The sequence below is a fragment of the Abrus precatorius genome, unplaced genomic scaffold (assembly GCF_003935025.1).
Source record: "Abrus precatorius isolate BTA unplaced genomic scaffold, Abrus_2018 Scaffold9, whole genome shotgun sequence".
Lineage (NCBI taxonomy): Eukaryota > Viridiplantae > Streptophyta > Magnoliopsida > Fabales > Fabaceae > Abrus > Abrus precatorius.
In genome coordinates this window covers 31,845,970-31,867,620 of record NW_020874439.1, presented here as the reverse complement: position 1 = coordinate 31,867,620, position 21,651 = coordinate 31,845,970, and the positions used below count along the sequence as shown (strand labels likewise).

General features: G+C 32.7%; 2 protein-coding genes across 2 annotated transcripts; both read left to right on the top strand.

The window, feature by feature from the left end:
• Nucleotides 1-2,843: 2,843 nt before the first annotated feature.
• On the top strand, nucleotides 2,844-10,662 carry LOC113851230. The gene is made up of 10 exons (XM_027481702.1): nucleotides 2,844-5,969; nucleotides 6,253-6,792; nucleotides 6,884-7,583; nucleotides 7,859-8,262; nucleotides 8,518-8,640; nucleotides 8,741-8,872; nucleotides 8,959-9,090; nucleotides 9,283-9,397; nucleotides 9,485-9,634; nucleotides 10,042-10,662. Exons 1-10 carry the CDS (start codon nucleotides 2,844-2,846, stop codon nucleotides 10,569-10,571), a joined length of 5,952 nt encoding a protein of 1,983 aa, XP_027337503.1. The 3' UTR covers nucleotides 10,572-10,662.
• A 6,302-nt stretch (nucleotides 10,663-16,964) lies between these two features.
• Nucleotides 16,965-21,318, top strand: LOC113851229. The gene is made up of 5 exons (XM_027481701.1): nucleotides 16,965-17,421; nucleotides 17,542-19,019; nucleotides 19,139-20,002; nucleotides 20,525-20,582; nucleotides 20,990-21,318. The coding sequence occupies exons 1-5, from the start codon at nucleotides 16,965-16,967 to the stop codon at nucleotides 21,316-21,318; spliced, it is 3,186 nt and encodes a 1,061-aa protein (XP_027337502.1).
• Nucleotides 21,319-21,651: the final 333 nt, after the last annotated feature.

Below are 21,651 nucleotides of genomic sequence, written 5' to 3'. Positions count from 1 at the left end.
TAACACGTATTTAAGTATAAATACAGGTGTTGCATGTCTTTTCGTTCAATAAATATGTTATGCATTCAGGTGGACTATTGAATTTATATTAGGGACGTTACATGAATCTCCTTTTGTTTGGCATAGGGAGATATACCTACAAAAGGTATACCGATGATAAAGTTAATATCGGTTTAGGTAATAAATGTTATTTAATGTTTAAAAGTCAACTACTTACCTATACCTCATACCTTCTTTTTATAGGCATTTTTATGGGTTATTGGACTTTGTGAATCAATCTTGATTTTTAGTCCTGTAATTAAATAAATAATGATTTAATTATTTATCTTAATTGATTTAATTATTTTTAATCTGACCAAAGGGATATTCATTCTACTGAGGCCGAAGGGGTATTCGCATTCTTTATTTTATTTCTAAAGTCATTCAAGTTAGAACTTAAGAAAATGTTAATTCTATTCAACCCATTAACTCGGTAGATTAGTTCTCGGGAAGTCACAAAATTCTAAAATAAAAAATATATTAAAATACATTTTTATTTATATTTTTTAGAAATTATAAATAAATTTAAAATTTTTATTATTTTTCAATTAGTTATATGACCATATTTTCTTTTAAATTTTATTAGATATCTAGACCTAATTACTTTTTAAAATAATTCAAAAGTTTACTAAATAATATTAAACTATTGATTTAGTCACTGAATTATTTAAAATTTATAATGAAATTCTTATATTAAATAGAACCCTAATAATAAAATCCAATTAAAAATAATTTAAATAATTCATAACAAACACAATAATTTAACAAAGAAAAATGAAAACAAAGTCTGAAGTCATTGAATTCGCGTATGAAGAGGGACTCCGATCCCACAATCGCGCCATTAATAATGGAATGGGCAACGACAGTAATAATATTTTATTAGTATTTTTCATGTAAATACTTTGGACTAATACAAGAGAAGCAGTTTTAAAAGAAAAAGAATGGCCACCTGACTATTAAAATTTTAGAAAATGGACACTTGCTAATTATGAATGGATAATAATAAACACGAGACAATGACCCATTTAAAGGAATTGAGTAATTTAAAACATAAAACCAAAAGACTCGAAAGCAAATATGAATAAATTAAAAACACGAGATCAAGAATTGCATTTTTAAGTGATTATCCAGTTGTATAACTGTGGGGGTGGGGAGTAATTGAAAAATAAAATAGAATGAATGTGTTGTGAATGTGAGAGAAGGACGAATTTTAAACGAATGAGTCGGTGTGGAAGATTTTTTTCATTTTTTAAAATAGAAAGAATCAAAAGATTATAAATATGAAATCAATAAGACATGCTGTATTTCAAATGAATGGTCACATAAATGAAGAATTGGGTGTGGAAGCATATTAAAAAAAAGAAGAAGAAAGAGGAGTAAGACTTACAAATAAAATAATTACAAATATAAAATCAAGATTTGCATTTGTAAATGAATGGGCACCTCCAACGTGTGTGTCAGAGTGGAAGTAATTGAAAATAGTTTGAAGAACTTAAAAATTTGAAGGGTGGCTAAAGAGAGGTTTAACTCACAAACGTTGTTAGTCTTTGCTGCTTCAGATTGGAGAAAGGGCGAATAGAGTTGGACAGACTTAAGTGTGTGCTGAAAATGAGGTAAACGAATCACAATATAAAATGGGCACTTTTAGTTATGTTTGCATTTTCAATGCTTATATCTATCTATATATATATGATATGTTTGCATTGCATGCATGATCAGTCCAAGTCTCATGTAAATTGCACTTAAAATATGACCAAGTTATGGTCTTTAAGTTTGTTTTCGTTGTGTAGGATCGTTTCTATTGCGTGGAGGGGCATTTGATGAAATCCAAATGGCTGTGTTTGGACTTGGAATCTCGTGGAAATTGCAGCACTATTTGCTTGCTTTACTTCGGCTATAGTTTCATTCAAATCCAACATCTCCAGCCCAAGATTTAGCCACACAAAGGTCAGAGTATAGACAGTGAGAATTTCACCTTTTTTTTTTTTTATGTTGATTTATATTTTTACCACAACATCAAAGTTGTTGATCTTTCTGTTAGCTTTCCATAGGCACCTAGATCAGCTCATTTCAGTGAGTATAGTTTCGTTCAATTCACAAAAGTGCCCACACAAAACTTAGTTCAGTCACCCAATTTAAAAATAATAACACTCCAAATAAACTAAAAAAAAAAAAAAACCAATAAAACGTTTGTTGCTCTATGACTCTTTCATTTAAGAAGTTTGATTTCAATATTTTATATTTCTAATTTATTTTTTTTACTTTTGTTTACAAAGGAGTTATAATAGAAAATTAAAATAAAGTTATTTCAAGTAAATGTATAATTTATAAAAAGCTTTTGAAAAATTATTTATGCAAACCATGTTTTCCATTTTATTGTTTTTATAAGATATCCAGTAATCAGTTTTAAAAGTAGTATTGATGCAAAGATGAGGCCTTTAACTTGGTCTTTTCATAGGTTGGTTTTTTGTTTTATTGAGTTCATGGTATAAATTTCAAACCTATTTAGTGTTTTCTTTCTTTATTACCCCTATAATGATATCATTAATTCTCTAATATAATTTTAAATAAAAAGAAGTTATCAAATAAAAGAATAAAAGGCAAGTACTTTTGATTATTCAAAACTTGATAAGATTGGGATCAGGATCAAAGTCAAGGCATTGTAGGATGTAGCAGAAATTTTTTGTATTTTAACTGTGATGAAGATATTATTTTAATTTTTTTTGTTCTGCCGTTTAGTTTTCATAATTTCACATACTCTTGCAGAATATAATTTTTGTAATTCATTTTTTGACTTGATGTAGATGGAGGGCATTGCATTTGATTGGGGAAAGAGAATAGTGGAAAATTTGGTGAACAATGCATTAGCAGAATCACGTTACATATGTTGTTTCACATGCATAGTTGAGGATTTTGAAAAGGAGAAGGAAACATTGAAAGCAAAAAGAACAACAGTGGAGCAATATGTTAAATTGGCAAATAGAAGAGCAGAAGATATTAGAAGAGATGTTGTTGTTTGGCAAGAGCAAGCTGATAAACTCATTGAAGAAGACACCAAAACAAAAGAACAAACATGTCTTTTTGGATGGTGTCCTAATTGCAAATGGAGATACAACAGAGGAAAAGAACTAACAAATAAGGCATTGGAGATGAAAAGACTCATGCAAAGTAACTTTGAAAGTGTTGGAATCACTCCTAATCTTCCAGATGTTGAATATCATTCTTCTCATGATTACATTGCTTTTAAAAGTAGAGAGTTGAAATACAAAGAACTATCAGATGCACTCATAGATTACAGTAGTTATATAATTGGATTACAAGGGATGGGAGGCACAGGTAAAACTACATTGGCAAAAGAGTTGGGTAAGGAACTTAAGCAATCCAAGCAATTTGATCTTGTCATCGATACTACAGTGTCATACACTTCCGATATAAAAAAGATACAAGATGATATTGCAGCACCCTTAGGATTGGATTTGAAGAATTATAATGAATCTGAGAGACCAAGAATATTGTGGAGTAGATTAACTAGTGGTGAGAAAATTCTTCTTATACTGGATGATATGTGGGGGCATGTAAATCTTGAAGAAATAGGGATTCCTGATAGTGATAGTCATAAGGGTTGTAGGATTCTTTTAACCACACGAAATTTATGGGTATGCAAATCACAAGGGTGTGAGAAGATTATTCAACTAGAGCTCTTATCTGAAGAAGATGCATGGATCTTGTTCAAGAAGCATGCAGGTATAAGTGATAGTTCATCTAAACGTTTGGTAGACAAGGGGAGAAAGATTGCTAAAGAATGCAAAGGATTACCAGTTGCAATTGCAGCTATTGGTAGCAGTTTAAAAGGGCAACAACATCAAGAAGAATGGAATGCAGCCTTAAAGTCCTTGTTGAAGTTTGTGCCTATGCATGGTGTTGATGAAAATATGGCTCCAATATATAAATGTTTGAGGTATAGCTATGATAATATGAACAATGAAAGTGCTAAGAGATTGTTTCTCTTGTGTTCTATGTTTAAAGAAGATGAAGAACTTTCTATTGAAATTTTAACCAGGTTTGGCATAGGAGCTGGCCTTTTTGGAGAAATAGATGAGAAATATGATGATGCTCGAAGTCAAGTGGTTGTAGCCAAAAATAAACTCATAGATTCTTGTTTATTGTTGAAGGGTGGGGAAGGACGTGTGAAAATGCATGACTTGGTTCGTGAAGTGGCCCTATTGATTGCTAACAAAGAGATTCAAGTCGTAAATGTGTCTAACAAAAATCAAAAGTCACTGATAGAAAGGGAAAAGAATATTAAATATTTGTTATGTGACGGCAAATGCATGGATGTGTTTTCTTGTAAGTTTGATGGTTCCAAACTTAAGATTCTAACTATCTACATGGATGATAAAGGAGAGGACTCTATGGAAGTCCCAAATTCGTTTTTTGAAAACATGACAGGGCTTCAAGTTTTGTGTTTATCTAATAAATCTTTGCTGAGGGAAACTTTATCATTATCATTGTCAATTCAATCGTTGATGAATATTCGATCTCTTGTCCTTGAAAGATTTAAATTAGGTGACATCTCTTTTCTGGGGAACTTAAAGAGCCTTGAGACTCTTGATTTGGTTCGTTGTTTCATTGATGAATTAGCAAGTGAAATTGAGAAACTAGAGAAACTTAGATTGTTGAAGTTGGACCGTTGTGAAATTAGAAGGAATGGTTCATTTGAAGTGATTGAAAGATGCTTGTCACTAGAAGAATTGTATATTACTGTTGACCCTATCTCCAAGGTTGATAGTGCTGCAATTTATCAAATAAGAAATATTCCTATATTGCAAAGATATTGTTTAACAAATCGGTATGTTTTTGAGAAAAATGATTCAATGTTAAAATGTGTGCATTTTTCAGAGATCAATGCCTTGTTCTCAGAAACAGCAACATTTAAGTATCTTGTGCAAACTGCAGAAATTCTTGACCTGCGAGGAATTGAGGGGAGATGGAAAAATCTCATACCTGAGATTGTTCCAATAGATAAAGGTATGAAAGATTTATCTCATCTTGATTTGACATCTTTTTCTAAATTACAATGCCTCATTGATACTAGACTTGTTTATTCTCAAGAACAAATTGTCTTTCCCAAGTTGGTTGTGCTAACACTTAAAAATATGGATGATTTGAGAGAATTATGCAATGGTCCCATTCCTTTTCACCTTTTGAAGAGTTTAGAGAGGCTATTTGTCTTTAATTGTCATCTTCTGCAAAGTATATTATTTAAGGGCAAGCTAAACCTTTGCAATGTTAAGACTATGAGATTGTCCAATTGTCCAAGGTTGGAATCCCTTTTTCAACTCTCAACTTCTCAAAGCCTAGTGTTGTTGGAGGAATTGGAAATACATGATTGTGAGCAACTAAAACATATAATAACAGAAGAAGAAATAATTGATGGCATGAATGATAACAAGAGTGGTGGCTCCATGTTTCCAAATTTGAAAACTCTTGATATCATGGAATGTCCTGAATTAGAAGTTATACTTCCCTTCATTTCTGATCAAGATCTTCCTCTACTAGAAGCTATCAATATATATGATTGTGATGAGCTAAAATACATATTTGGCCAATATCAACATCAACATGAAAGCCAAGGCTTGGTAAAAGATGTTGTACTTCATTCACTAAAAGAAATGGAGCTCTCTGGCTTGCCAAATTTCATTGACATTTTTCCTGAATGTCATCATCCCATGTGTTCCTCCGTCAAGAAGATATATTCTAGAAATGGTTCTAAGGCACAAAAACAGTTGAACCCCATCAAAGGTAGTATCACCCCCTGGATGCATATATGTTGTTATGCTCATAAATATAGACACAAACTGAGGAATGCCACAAGTACTAAATCCTCATTAGTTTCCAAGGATCAGTCACAAGATGACTCTGTCTCATCGGTAACCATCTTTTCCTTTTCTGCATTATCTTTTGGTACCTTTTTTACAGATATTTATTTCCCCTATTCATATTAAACATCTCAATCTTAAATATACCATTATATGCACAATATCAAATAATTTAGAATGTATAGAGTATAGTATTGTATATTTTCTTGGATATTAATAGCATTTGATATTGAATACCATTTTGAGTGTTTAGAAGCTTTGATACATTATAGTATGAACTAGTTTTTCTAATTCATTGATTTAAGAACCTTTTAACGAGATTATTACATTACAGGTTCTGGATTCAAACACTCTTCAACTTTGGAGAAGTGCTCAATGTCTTTCCAAACAGTCACAGATCCTACGCAATATTAAAGAGCTTGTACTACAATATCTTTCGAAGATAGAATTCATATTTAGCCTATCTATTGCTCCAACAATGTTGGTAGAAACTTTGAGAATTAGACATTGTGACGAATTAAAGTTCATAATAATAGACATTGGAGATGATCGTGGTGGCAATGATTGGAGCATTGTGTTCCCAAAATTGAAAGAGCTCTATGTGAAAGGATGTGAGAAATTGGAATATATATTTGGAAACTACCCTGATAATCATAAAAACCAGAATGAAATTCATTTTCATCTTCCAGTATTAGAATGTCTTAAGTTTCGCTTTTTGCCAAATTTGATTGGCATGTGTCTTGAAAATTACCACCCAAGAGTGTCATCTTTGACGGTGTTTGAACTCAATGAATGCCCCAACTTTACCATTAAATCTATTGGGGATTTGACTGTTCATTCGGATCCAAGTCAATTGGATGGCAACCTCATCAAGGTACCCCTCTTTCCAAATATCTTTGTTGTTAATATGTGGAATATATATATATTTTTTAATATGATCATGTTCAATTTATTATTTATGGTAGGACTTGAGTGAGCACATGAAGCATTTTTCCACTTTGGGAGATCTCCAAGTACATAACTCCAAAGCAGAAAATATTTTTTGTTTTAGTGAAATAATTGTACAACCAATAAACTTAGGATTACACAGCATTCAGTTGAGTAATTTGTCTCAAATGACATATCTTTTTGTAGGTCCTGAAAATTCTTTTACCCTCCAAAACCTTACAAAGCTAAATATTGTGCGATGTGAAAAATTGGAGATTATATTTCCAGCTTCTGTTTCAAGATGCCTACCACATTTGCATGATTTAATCATAGACGAATGCAAAGAATTAAAGCAGATCATTGAAGAGGATGTGGGAAATTCAAAAATGTCAAATTATCTTACCCTAAGGACATGTTTCCCAAAGCTAGCAGTACTCGTGGTCAAAAAATGCAACAAGCTGAAATGTATCTTTCCTATCTCCAAATTTAGAGAGCTTCCCATGCTAGAAATTTTGATGATAAAAGAAGCGTTGGAATTAAAGGAAGTATTCAGATGCAAAAAAGGTGATCATAAAGTTGAGCTTCCAAATTTAAAAATGGTACTACTTGTTGAACTACCAAGCCTCAACCAGGATATTCAATTCCATGCCATAGAGCATAGTTTAGTCCAGAATTGTCCAAAATTTGCTTTGACTTCAACATTAACTATGGACAGCTTGAAGCTGGCCGTTGATGAAGGTACACATTATACATTGTATTTTATAAACAACATTGCACATACTGCTTGTTCATAATTATATAAGCTTAGAATCCTTAAATATAATTCAACATATGATATCTTTGGCCTAGTATTTCTGTCAACTATAATCAATCCCCCATCTTTTATTATCTAAATTTTTTAACAAAATTACTATTTAACCTTTAAACTTGAAAATGATTATTTATGATTGAAAGTATTGTTTCTTCTTATGAGTTGTTAAATAAGTCATTAATCTATAATGTTTTATTTATAGTGTTTGGGATGGACTGGTTTATCAAGATCATGCTACAAAACATGATTCGTGAACTTGAAGACTCTGGAACCCAGTATGCTAACAATGAAAACCTTGTTGTGAATAACTCTTCCATTGAACCTGAAGTTCTAGCAGCATCAAAGCATGAGTTGACTTCTTCACAGGTCAACGAAAATCAATCTATTCAAGCAGACCAAGATGAATATATGCAACAAGGAAATGACATTAAGTCTAATGAGTTCATTTCTGTGGAAACAAAAGGCAAACCAACACTAGAGGTAGAGCATGATTTTGTGGAAAAAGTTAATGCTTTAGAAATTCCCATAACAACAATTTCACCAACAAATTTAGCAAATGCCAAGACAAGTCCTTTGGATATTACTCCACAAAAAACCTATTCATATGTAAGTGTGTCATATAGTATCTTTTCGAATTAAAGCTGAGTGATGGTGAAATTGATTTTGGATCACTGAATATGATGGAGATGCATATATACCACAAATTAATCTAGATCACCGATTTTGATTGAAACATGTTTTTTATTATTATTAAAATGTGCAAGCTTTGAATTTTTTATGATAAAGAAAATAAGATCATAGTCTTCTGAACATTGGAGGAAACTAATGGCTCAAGACTATTGCTTTTTGATCTCATGGTAGGAGTTTCTGGACGAACAACCAATGGGAGAACATTCTTCAATGAAAGAACGACAGCCACTTGGAAAGACTGAGATTATTTTTGAAGTTCCTCAAGGAAATAATGGAATGCAACCACCTAACTATGTACATGATGCTAAAAAAAATTGACAGGAAATGAAAAGTACTTCAAATATTTTTCTCAGAAATATATAGTACTTTATTTACATTTTTTTTTGGTACACAGTATTTGAAAGATAGAGAGAACCAAAGTACTCAAGGAGATTCTATGTCAGGGAAAAATACAACAGCAACTCCACTGATGAAGTCGGAAACAAGGAACAGAGCACTAGGAACATTAGTATCTCCTTTACAAAAGGTATTTCCGTGTTAAAGTTCATTGCATTGATCAAAATAAGAGTGAAAGAGTGCTCTGAATTTAAATATCGTTATGATTATGTGAAGGGTATTAAGAGAAATGTTGAAGAAGGAACTACATCAGCGAATTTCAAGTCTATAACATCATCAACTCGTTCAGAACTAGTTAGTTCATCATTAGGTCAATCAGTTGCTTCTAAGGAGGAAACATATCGACATGTAAGTTTACTATATGTAATCAAGCTTTCAAATGTGTTTGTGTGATTAAAAGTAATATTGTAATGTTCCTAATTCATTGATTTCAATGAAAATGAGGATGATATAATGTACTAATGAATATAAAGAGGATGACTCTGTAAAGATTAAAAGTATCTTAGATGATGCAACATTTGTTCATTTGAATCTATGTAGGAACATGGTGATGGCCAAATGACCATACCATCTATTTTAGGTGTCACTACAGAGCCTCCCTATGCTCAAGAAACTTCAGAGACAGTGGTTGCCCTTACTAACTGTCATGATCCAGGTCTTCACTCATGCATCCACTTTCTTTTTTTATGTTACCACATTTGTGCTTTGATTTTGAACTCTCTTTCCCCCTCCCTTTGTTTAGTTTCTTTGAATGGTGATGCTTCCATGAAAGTAAGCTCAATTGTTGAGGAACTGTTTCTTAACAATGATGGCATAGGAGTTTCAGATTCTAAGCCCTTTCCTAGCATCCCTTCCCATGTTGTATCCAAGTCTCTTTCAATGCCATTTGATGGTACTTTTGCCCCTTTTCTTTTGCTAATTTTTTTTATAGAAAGTATAGTTTTAGTACCTGTAAATATGATTAAATTTAGCTTAGTCTTTTAAAAAATTGTTGATTTTAGTCTCATAAATTTTGAAAACATTTTAAAATAATCTTGGATACCTAATGTGTCATGCATTTAAGTATATTATATCACTTGCTACTCAAAATAGTTGTTGATATGAAATTATTAGAAATATGTCATGTCATCATAAAGGACACTACAAGGATCATTTTTATAAAAATTAAAATTTATGAAAATCAAAACCAACAATTTTTTCAAAAACACTAGAATTAAATTTCATCATATTTATCAAAACTAAAAACATTAAGTATATTTTTTTGTGTTCATGCATAATTATTCTTTGATTAACTTTTAGGGAGCCCTTCTCAAAACATGGATGATGTGAGTTTTGCTTCTCTTGTCAAAAGTGAACTCGAGCAACTGGTCTCCAACAAGTATTTGGCTTCTGAGAACATGACTCTGTTGACTGAATTTTTGGCAAAGCATCCTTCTCTTCGTTTAAAAGACAATGCACTTAGTAACAAATACAAGGGTTATGCCTACACTTGTCTGGCTGAGCTACTGAAATTCCTCCAAATACATAGTGTGTTGGATGTGTTAGAGTCCAAGCACTCCAACTTTATGGAATTAATGCAAGACATGAGAAGTTTTAGTTTTGACAAGAATTGGTTAGATGGTGTTGAAAGACGTGCCTTGTTTCCTAGTTTAAAAGCATCTGAAGATGCATTGCAGAAATTACTGGACTCAAAACGCATTTTGACTCAGCATGTGAAGGATCTTAAGCATCAAGTGGCATCTTCTGAAGCTGTTTTGGAGAGTATAATTCAACAAGAGGCACAAGTATTAGAAGCTAGGGCTTCTTTGAGTGCCCCTCTTGGCTATTAGACTGTGTTTTTTCTTGTATTTCTCCATTGCTACATGTTGCCTTGGAACTTTGAATATTTCTTAGGTAGTTCATTCCTAGTATAAAATGCACTAAACCGTATATTTTATATGTATTTTAAAAAGAACGTGGAGAACTTCTGCAATGACTACTTTGGCAAACACACAACTTCTCAACAAGTAATAAAGAAGCACAAACAACTTCTCCAATCTAAAGACGATCTTCTTAACAAGCTTTCAAGGGCAAAAAGCACGCAAGCACACATCGACAATAAAAGTTGCACAGTCAAGGTTCAAATAGATGAGCTTTCTTTGAAAATTGATGATCTTAGAAAGCAAGTGGCAGATACGGAGCATCAAATAGATGCTTTGAAGTTAACAATGAAAATGTGTGATCTTGAAAAGGAGAAGTTGAAGGCTGAATGCACTCAATGGGCCCAACAGAGTGCACAATTAATTTCTGCGCTCTCTTCCTCAGAGATTGATGTCCAAGAAGTTCAACATGCCAACAATATGGCAAAAGAAGCCTTTGCAAATCTCAAATAATCTTTTCCTACATTTTAAGTCATCATATTGTAATCTTCTTTTCCCGCGGCACTTGAACTTACAATTTATTTAGTTTTCAATTTCAACTTTCTGAAGTGTTGGTTTATAAATTGTATGTCTTCCAATATTTGTCATCAATAAGGAAAAAAAGTTTTACACATTTAATTACAAACACTTAAACTATAAAAAGTTATTTTGCAATCTCTAAATAATTCATAACAAACACAATAATTTAACAAAGAAAAATGGAAACAAAGTCTGAAGTCATTGAATTCGCGTATGGAGAGGAACTCGGATCCCACAATCGCGCCATTAATAATGGAATGGGCAATGACAGTTCTTTGTCTAATAATATTTTATTAGTATTTTTGAGGTAAATACTTTGGACTAATACAAGATAAGCAGTTTCAAAAGAAAAAGAATGGCCACTTGACTATTAAAATTGTAGAAAATGGACACTTGCTAATTATGAATGGATAATAATAAACACAAGACAATGACCCATTTTAAAGGAATTGAGTAATTTAAAAACATGAATAAATTAAAAACATGAGATCAAGAGTTGCATTTTTAAATGATTATCCAGTTGTATAAACTGTGGGGGTGGGGAGTAATTGAAAAATAAAATAGAATGAATGCGTTGTGAATGTGAGAGAAGGACCAATTTTAAACGAATATGAGTCGGTGTGGAAGATTTTTTCATTTTTCAAAATAGAAAGAATCAAAAGATTATAAGTACTTTCTGCACTCTCTTCCTCAGAGTGAGTTTATAAATTCTCTGTCTTCCAATATTTGTCATCAATAAGAAAAAAAACAATGCTAGTAATGCACTTTTTTAACCAATCACAATTAAGTATCTCCAAGTAAATTTTAAAAGAAAATAAATTATAATTTTGAATTTATGTTAGATTCGTCTATACTTTGTTACAATCATATCATATTACTCCACATGAGCCAAATGAACTAACAAATCTGTGCAATAATTAATTTATATTTTATAATAATTATATTTTAACAGTTCCTTACATTAAAACTAATATATTTTATAAAAATTAAGTTGACGGTTTTTGATATAAATTATTGAATTTTAATCAAGTTAAATTGAAGTATTAAGAAAAGATCACATGAACTTTTTTAGTCTAATAAAGATAAAAGATAAAGATAAATTTATCTGAAGTACATCTTGATCACATGAACTTCAAATACCAAGCTTTTTTTTTTATCAAATTTTTATATTTTCAATATAATTATTTTTTAATAATTATATCATTGAAATTGATCTATATATCATTCGTTTTAATATTCTTAAAAGTTCTCAACCTAGAATCAAGTATACACGTCGAAGTATTTTAAACCCTTTCCGTTTAAATCACATAGTTAAATTCAACATGGAAGAATGTGCTCAGCTTGTTGTGGACTAATTAAAAGAATTAACAACTTGCAAGTGAATGGATTAATTAATGGCTGTAGTTAAAAAGAAAAGAAAATAACAAAGACCAAGACTTGCAAAGTTGAAGGTTGCATATTATTATTTCAGTATAAATCAGACTTTGCTTACAAATTTTTATTCTCTACTTTAAATGTTCACAAATTGAATTAATTAAATTACGTTTTATCCAAAGGGGATTGAATTTGGAATACAAGGTTGCTATATGGATTGGTGCCTTTATAGTTTCTCAGTTGCAGAACAATTTCATATTCAGAGGCTCAGTGTTCACACACTTCATGTCATCAAAGTCTCCAGAATGAGATTAAAACTTTACAGTCACCTTCTCTTCTGTTTGCTTTTTCACTTTTCCTATTGATCATTTTCTTGTGCTCTTGCGCCATTCTTGATTTGAGTTTGTCATGAGTTTAAAGTTGTATTAGATCCAGTGCTCCAGTTCAGTGCCCAAAATGTTCAACAAGTTGATCTGCAGTACCAAATATTTTTTTTATGTGTGTTGAATCTGGCAATAGAATCTTGTCCGTAATAAAAGAATACTTATATTTTAAGAAAATCTCAATTTATGAGTTAATTTTTGAGAATAAAATAAATTTCAGATTTCTGAAACAGCAAAACAAAGTTAAGTGATTTTTTCTTGTTGATTATATTAACAAAAATAACTTAAAATTAACTGATGTGGCGGGGAAAGAAGGTGGATGTGGTTCACATAGAAGCTAATAGAAGTGTTGAGATGCATGGAGAGAGATGAAGGAATGTGCATAATTTAATCTTGGAGAAACAACATAATACAAGCACTGTAGATGTATTGTCTTAAAACATTAGTGCATAATATTAATATTTATAAACTAAAAATAGAATTAGAGTGTATTATTTTATAAAAAGTCATTGAATAGATAAAGTTAATTGAATTTTTTTTAATTTTTTTTTATAAACGAGGCTCACAGTTCAGAAACAAGAAAATCAATTATAAGATCTAGAAAAAGTTAATAATTAAAAATTAAAACATCTTGTCTAAGAAGGAACAATAATGGAGAAAGAGCAGTATTTAAAATATTACAATCATAATTAATTGTGTAATTTTAATGATCAAATTCTCTTTAAAAAAATAATTGTTTTATCATAATAATAATTTATTTAAATATTTTCATATAATTTATGTAAGTTGTGTAAAAATTCTAAAATATAAAATAAAAGTCTATTTTCAATTTTAAGTGGATCATAATTCAATATTTGGATAAGAAATCATATTGTACAAAATTAACCCGCTAAGTAGCATATGCACACAATATAATAACGCTCTGTCCTCTCTCGTTCTAAGAAATCATATTTTATAATTATTTAAAGAAAATATAACTTTTAATAAAATAATTCATGCCAATCATATAAAAATATAATAAATTTTAAAAAATATGTTTTACTAAAATTTATAAGGAAATTTAGTAAAAAAATCTAAAAAACTAATTTATTTCTTAAATTGACTACATAAATTATATAAAAATATTTAAATAAATAATTGTCATGATAACAAAATTAATTTTTAAAAGAAGTGTAATTTTAATTATTTTTTCTTTCAAGAACTAAATTGAATGATTGCCTAGTTCAAGGACCAAATTAAAATTTTTTTCCCCTACTGTTGACAGGAGTCTATGAGTATGTTTGATTTCTCTTTTAAAAAGAATTTTTAATTTTTTTTCTAAACATCAATTTATAAAGTATTTAAAAATTGTGAATAATACAAAAATATATTTATAAAGAATAATATGTGCAATTTTATTATTAAATTTATTTTTAATTTTTTTATTTGCAAAATGCTAAAGGATTTTAATTTTTTTAAAACAATATTCTCCACTAGTATTGTTCCCTGATTTCCTTGAAAATTTGCTTTTTTTTTAACTTATTATTTATAAAAATGTAAGTACTTTTTCATAAAAAGTCGTGTAAATTTATTTTAGCATATAACACAGTTTTGATTTTGATACCAAATAATTGGTTCCACTGCACTTGACTTGCTTTACATTTAAAAGTTTGGTATTGTTTATTTTTTCATGTACTTAAGTTACATTTAGGTATAATATATGGAAAATGTTCAGCATCTGAATATTGTTTTAGGCATAGTAAACGTTTAGAATTTGAATACACGCACAATACTAAACATCATCATATCATAAATATAAATCTTTCAAAGTTTAAAAATTAAATTGACTAACACAAGTAAATTAAAATACTCCCTTTAGTATCAAATATAAGCAAAAAAATAACTAAATTATGCTTATTTTTAAAAATTAGTTAATCACGTTTTCTTAATTTTTTAACAAAAATTATTAAATTAAATACATAGGGAGATAATAAGACTTGCAACTTTTAAAATTTGGACTAATTAGAAAAATGAACAACTTGCAAGTGAATGGATTAATTAATGGGTGAGTGGGGAGTAGTTGAAAATAAAATAAAATAACAAAAGACCAAGACTTTAGACTTGCAATGTTTATTAATATAAAATTAATTAATTATTAGAGAGCATAAAATAATCTATCATATTATATAGCAGAAGTTAAATTTACTCTTATAAAATCGTTCAATTTATTATTAATAGTTGGAATATTTATTTATTTTAATTTGAAATACAAGGTTGCTATGGCATATGTTTTCCTTGCAGATTGGTGCCTTTATAGTTTCTCAGTTGCAGAACATACAATTTCTTATTCTCTGGTTGCTGCTCCACGCTGAAGACAAGGAGAGGCTCAGTGTTCACACACTTGATGTCATCGAAGTCTCCAGAATGAGCTTAAGACTTCACAGTTACCTTCGCTTCTGTTTGCTTTTTCATTTTTTCCAGTTTCTGCATCGTTTGTTTACGCTGTTGTTCCCATTCTTGATTTGAGTTTGTCATGAGCTTAAAGCAATATTAGATCTAGTGCTCCATTGAGACTCCAAAATCTTCGTCAACTAAATCTTGTCCGTGTTAAAATTATGAGCGAAATTAAAAGAATAAGTGAAGGTTGATTTTCTAATAGCTTAAAATTAACTGAAATTGCAGAGAAGTATCCAGATGCATGGAGATCGATGAAGAAGGACTCTGCATAGTTTAAAATGGAAGAAAAATCTTGGTTATTGGTTTATTGAACATAATTCAAATATCAATGTAAGTGTATTTCTTCAACTCCTCAATTTTCTACGTCCACTTTCTCAGGATTGCTTGCCGCCTCTAATTTTTCACCATCTTCTGATGCAGAATCAAACTAGTTTTTTCTTTATCGGTTTTATTAGAATTAATTTTAACGGTTAATTTTAAATATTTAAATTACTATTTATTGAAAAAATATTTTTATAATTTTAATATAATGAATGCTTTTTGTCATAAAAAACTTATTACGTTAATTACTTCTTGGAATCAACTATGATAATTGAAATAATAAAAAATGAGAAAAATTACATTTTCAGAGTTTCCTAATATCAAAAATTAATTTCAAGTTTATAAAAAGTGAGGTCTAATATTTGAAATCATAATATGAATAAGTTCTCTAAAAAAATCAGTTAAAAAATTAACATATACATTACCTTCACGCAGAATGTCTAAAAATGATTTTTCAATTTTTTATCACAAAATTTATGACTTTCGTTATAAATTTAATTTTCTAATAGTCTAGACATAAATAAAAATAAAGTTGTATGTCTCAAAATAAAATAAAGTTCTGGCATAGACAACAAATACGTGTTGATGGAATATAATAAAATATTCATATTGTCTTAACCTCTTAAAAGAAATTGAAATTAAAAGGAACACTAATTGAAACAGACAAAAAAAAAAGTTAAGTGATATTTCCTTGTTAATTATATTAACAAAAATAACTTAAAATTCACTAATATTTCAGGGAAAGAAGGTGGATGTGGTTCACTCAGAAGAGAAGTGTTGAGATGCATGGACAGGCGAAAGAACGAGCATAGTTAAACCAGAAGAAATATGATAGCAACGGCCCTACAAACTCTGGCCCAAACACCGTTGCATCAGCTGGAGCAAGTAACACCAATGAAGGTATCACGAGGGAGAGGCCCAAAAGGGGCTACAAGCTGCCAAGTTACTTTAGTGACTTTGTCACCAAATAGAAATTCTATTTACTGATCTAGTACCGTCTATTTTGTCAGTATTTCCTTTATTGCTGAGTTGTATTTCTGTTATTAGATTCCTTCAGTATGTAATACTTTCTGTTTCCGTGAATCACGGGTAGCCAATCATTGGCAACGTGAGCTGTGTTAAATACCTAATAGAATGAATGAATGAGGCAGAGAAAATATTTCCACTTTTCCTTCTCCGTTATTTCTAGGAGGTCCCTTGATCCTCGAAATCAAGGATGCTTAATCCTAAAAATTTGGTGCTTTCATTGCACACCTTTCCAAAACCATCCATGGCTGAACACAATACCCGATCCAAGGCCATCGACGGCGCCATCCTTCGCCTCACCCAAAACCAATCTCTCCTCACCAACTCCCAAAACAAGCTTAACACTAAGCTTGATTCCATCCTCACCCAACTTTCTCAAATCGACCTTTCCAACGCTCCTCAACCTCCCTCCCCCCACTCCAACTCTACCTCTTCCACCTTCCTCAAACCCCACATGAAACTGGACATTCCCCGGTTTGATGGGCACGATGCTACCGGTTGGATTTTCAAGATAACCCAATTTTTTGAGTACCATTCCACACCCGAAGAGGATCGCCTCAAGGTCGCTTCATTTTACATGGACGGTGCCGCCCTCAGCTGGTTTCAGTGGGTGCACCACAATGGCTTGGTTCAGTCCTGGCCTAGCTTCCTCCAAGCCCTTGAGACCCGCTTTGCTTCGTCCTACTACGAAGATCCTCGTGGTCTCTTTTTCAAACTCACCTAGAAAGGCTCTGTCAATGACTACCTGACTGAGTTTGAGAGGTTAGCCAGTCGTGTTGTTGGTCTTCCTCCCTCCTTTCTCTTAAGCTGCTTTGTTTCAGGTCTCTCCCCTGAAATTAAACGGGAGGTTTTAGCATTACAACCACTCACCTTTACTCAGGCCGCAGCTTTGGCTAAATTGCAAGAGGACAAGTTTCATGATCTGCACAAAGGCTCACGGAATCATTTTTCGTTCTCGCCACCATCGTTTTCCTCCACTCCTTCTCCCTTGCCGTCAACGGGCCGTCCCCTTCCTCCATTACTCCCTACCCCTCCCAGGACCAATTACAAGAAGCTCACTCATGAGGAAATGCTCTCCCGACGCGAGAAGGGGTTATGCTATAATTGCGACGAAAAGTTCCACCCTGGACACAAGTGCAAAGCTCGTTTTTTCCTCTTAGTCGCTGAGGCAACAGATGATGATACAACTTTCCCCTCTACCTCTCTTGTGGATCCTGACCCAGATCCACTTCCTTCAGAGACTGAACCGACAGAGCTCTCTTCAGCCCAAATTAGCTTTAATGCACTTTCTGGGCTCCCTGCACCAGAAGCCCTGCGTCTTTTGGGCCTTATTTCAAAGAAGCAGGTAACTATTCTTGTGGATGGTGGAAGCACTCATAACTTCATTCAAGACTGTGTGGCTAAATTTCTTAACCTACCGATGCAACCCACTTCCACTCTCAAGGTGATGGTTGGCAACGGTAGCATCATCGAGTGTCACCATTTTTGTCCAGCTGTTCCGGTCTGGATTCAGGGCCATTCTTTCGATGTGGATTTACATGTCCTACCCATTAGTGGAGCAGACGTCGTATTGGGCATCCAGTGGCTCAAACTTTTGGGCCCTATTGTGACAGACTACTCTAATATGACCATGCGTTTTATTAAGGAGGGCCGAATGATTGAATTAAAAACTGATGCTTCATCTGGGCCGCAAGACATTTCAGCCCACCAACTAAAGCGTATTTTCCAAACCAACTCAGGTGCGGCTTATTTTCACATCCAAATTTTACCTTCCTCTACTACCCTTAACACCACCCCCACTGTTACTCCTCCTTCTCATCATAATCCCCTTATCTCTTCTCTGATCCTCCAATATCAATCCCTTTTCCATCCCCCCACTACATTACCACCTCCACGCCCCACAGACCACCACATTCACCTCTTACCAAATGCCTCTCCCGTCAATGTACGCCCTTACCGATACCTCCACTTTCAGAAGTGTGAAATCGAAAAGCAAATTGATGAAATGCTTCAAGCAGGGTTGATCCAACCTAGCCACAGCCCTTTCTCTTCCCCTGTTCTCCTTGTAAAAAAAAAAGATGGCAGCTGGCGGTTCTGTGTGGATTTTAGGGCTCTCAATTCTATCTTAGTGAAGGATCGATTCCCCTTACCCACGATAGATGAACTCTTGGATGAATTGGGTGGTGCCAAATGGTTCTCCAAACTCGATCTTTGCCAGGGTTTTCACCAAATCCGTATGTCTGAAGCTGATATTCAGAAAACCGCTTTCCGCACTCACACGGGCCATTATGAGTACAAGGTCATGCCTTTTGGCCTTTGTAACGCCCTTTCTACCTTTCAGGCTACCATGAATGATTTGTTGAAACCCTTCCTCCGCAAATTTGTTATCATTTTTTTTTACGATATCTTGGTTTATAGCACTTCATTCGAAGCTCATTACTACATTTGGAGCGTACTCTCCAAATTTTGATTGAGGGACAGTTCTTCCTTAAAGGATCTAAATGCGTTTTTGCACAACAGCAACTTGAATACTTGGGCCATATTGTTTCTGCTCATGGAGTTGCTGCAGATCCTTCGAAAATAGAGGCAATGGTGAATTGGCCACCCTCTAACTCAATCAAGGCTTTGCGTGGTTTCCTTGGTTTGACAGGGTTCTATCGACGTTTTATTAAGGGGTATGCTTCATTGGCTGCGCCATTAACTGCTCTGTTAAAAAAGGACAGTTTCCTCTGGTGTTCTGTCTCTCAATCAGCCTTTGACAAGCTCAAGAATGCTATGACAGCAGCTCCAGTATTGGCCCTTCTGGATTTCAACCTTCCATTTCAGCTTGAGACTGACGCCTCTGGATGCGCTATGGGTGCTGTGTTGATGCAGCGTGACCACCCCATTGCATTTTTTAGTAAGCCTTTCTACCATAGGCTACTGCGTTCTTCCACTTATGTCATGGAATTGCATGCTATAACTTCCGCCGTTAAGAAATGGCGGCAATACTTATTGGGCCATCCTTTTGTTATACTCACGGATCATCGTAGCCTAAAAGAATTGATGACTCAGGTCATTCAAACCCCCGATCAACAAGTTTATCTCTGCAAGTTGTTGGGGTATGATTATACTATACAGTATAGGGCAGGAAAACATAACGTAGTCGCTGACACTCTCTCACGCCCAACTGAGCCTGAACAGGGTCAATTTTTCATCCTATCTATGCCTAGGTTCATTTTCTTGGATCAGTTGCGAAAGTCCCTTCATGATAGTTCTGATTTTGTCTCATTGCTAGCTGAAGTGCGTGCCAATCCTGCTGCTTTTCCCTTCTACAGTATCCACAATAATTAATATTACAAAATTAGGGGCGTTACAGCCTACTCATTCAGTATCAATTGGTTGTTCATCATCAGACCCCTTAGTTAATTCTGAGCATAAAACATGCCCACATGTAAATTTATTGCATGAAACAGAACTTTCAAATATGTTCCTTAACTTCAAAGTAATGTTTCCATGTTTATGATTCATTAATTGACGTTGGATTGAATTTTAAAGAATCGTGGTTTGAACCAATATATTTTGGTGGAACAAGATGAAATTGAGGTGCTAAGCAGTTGAAGTTATTGCTAAATGCTATGCAACTGTGGCGGGTTGCGGCCTAACACTAGTTCTTTTGTTTTCTTATTTTTTTCTTTTCTTCTGTAGCGAATTTGTGCTTATCAGAATTGAAACATGTATTGATGAGTACAATGAGAGATAAATCCTACATATATTAAAGGCTAAGAAGATGCTGATTTCATTTGTTTATTTTAATCTGTGTAGGACGATGATGGTGGCCAAATAAGTACACCTTTTTCAGTTGTCACTAGAGAGAATCCGGGTGAGTACTCTTGCATGTATTTGGTTAAAATATATAAATAATTGAAGTTCCTATAGTAAAAGTTTACATATTAAGTGTTTTTGCACACAAGAGCCTAAGGACAAATTATTTTATTTACTGTTGGAAACTCAAATGCTATGCCAAAGGGAACAGAAAAACTAAAAAGAAGTTTCAAATTTGTAAAATAGATAAATATCCTTGAAACTTGAAAACGATGTTTTACTATATTGAAATTAGACTATGTTATTTTTTCTTATGAGTTGTGATCTAAACGAGTTGTTAAATCTTTAATATTTTATCACTAGAGTCTGACATTGATTGGTTTAGCAAGTGCATGTTACGAGACATGATTCATTAATTTAAAGACTCTGACACTGAATATACCAACAATGAAAATGTAACTGTAGAAAACTACCCCATTGGGCATGAAGTTCAAGCAACATCAGATCATGGGTTAACTCCACCACAAGTCAATGCAAATCAATCTATTCAAGCAACTCAAACTGAATTCATTCAAGGAAATGACATTAAATCTAACATGTTCATCTCTGTGGAGACAAAAGCTAAACCTTCACAAAAGGCAGAGGATTTTGTGGAAGAAGTTACTGGTTTAGAAATACCCTTACCAACCATTTCACCAGCAGATGCAGCAAATGCCAAGATAAGTCCTTTGGATAGTCTTCTACATAAAACCCATTCAAATGTAAGTTTACCATATAGTGTCTGTTTGATTTAAAGTTGAGTATAAATGACTTTAATAAAATTGAGTTTACACTGTTGAATATTGTGACACCCTTACTACTTACTAAGCAATAAATATAAATATAATCATAAAATAACCAAGCAGTAAGAACATCACATGCATGGGTCTATATCTATTCAGATATAGTGAAATTAAATACACTACCATTACTAGAAGTATTCATTTCATATATACACATCATCTGTTAATTTATACAATCATCCAGTTATCTAAATATATACATAACTGAATTACATACAAACTAAAGTGGGGTCACGATATCAGAGACGACAACCCAAAACGAAGACCTCACGAGCTTTCCCCTGG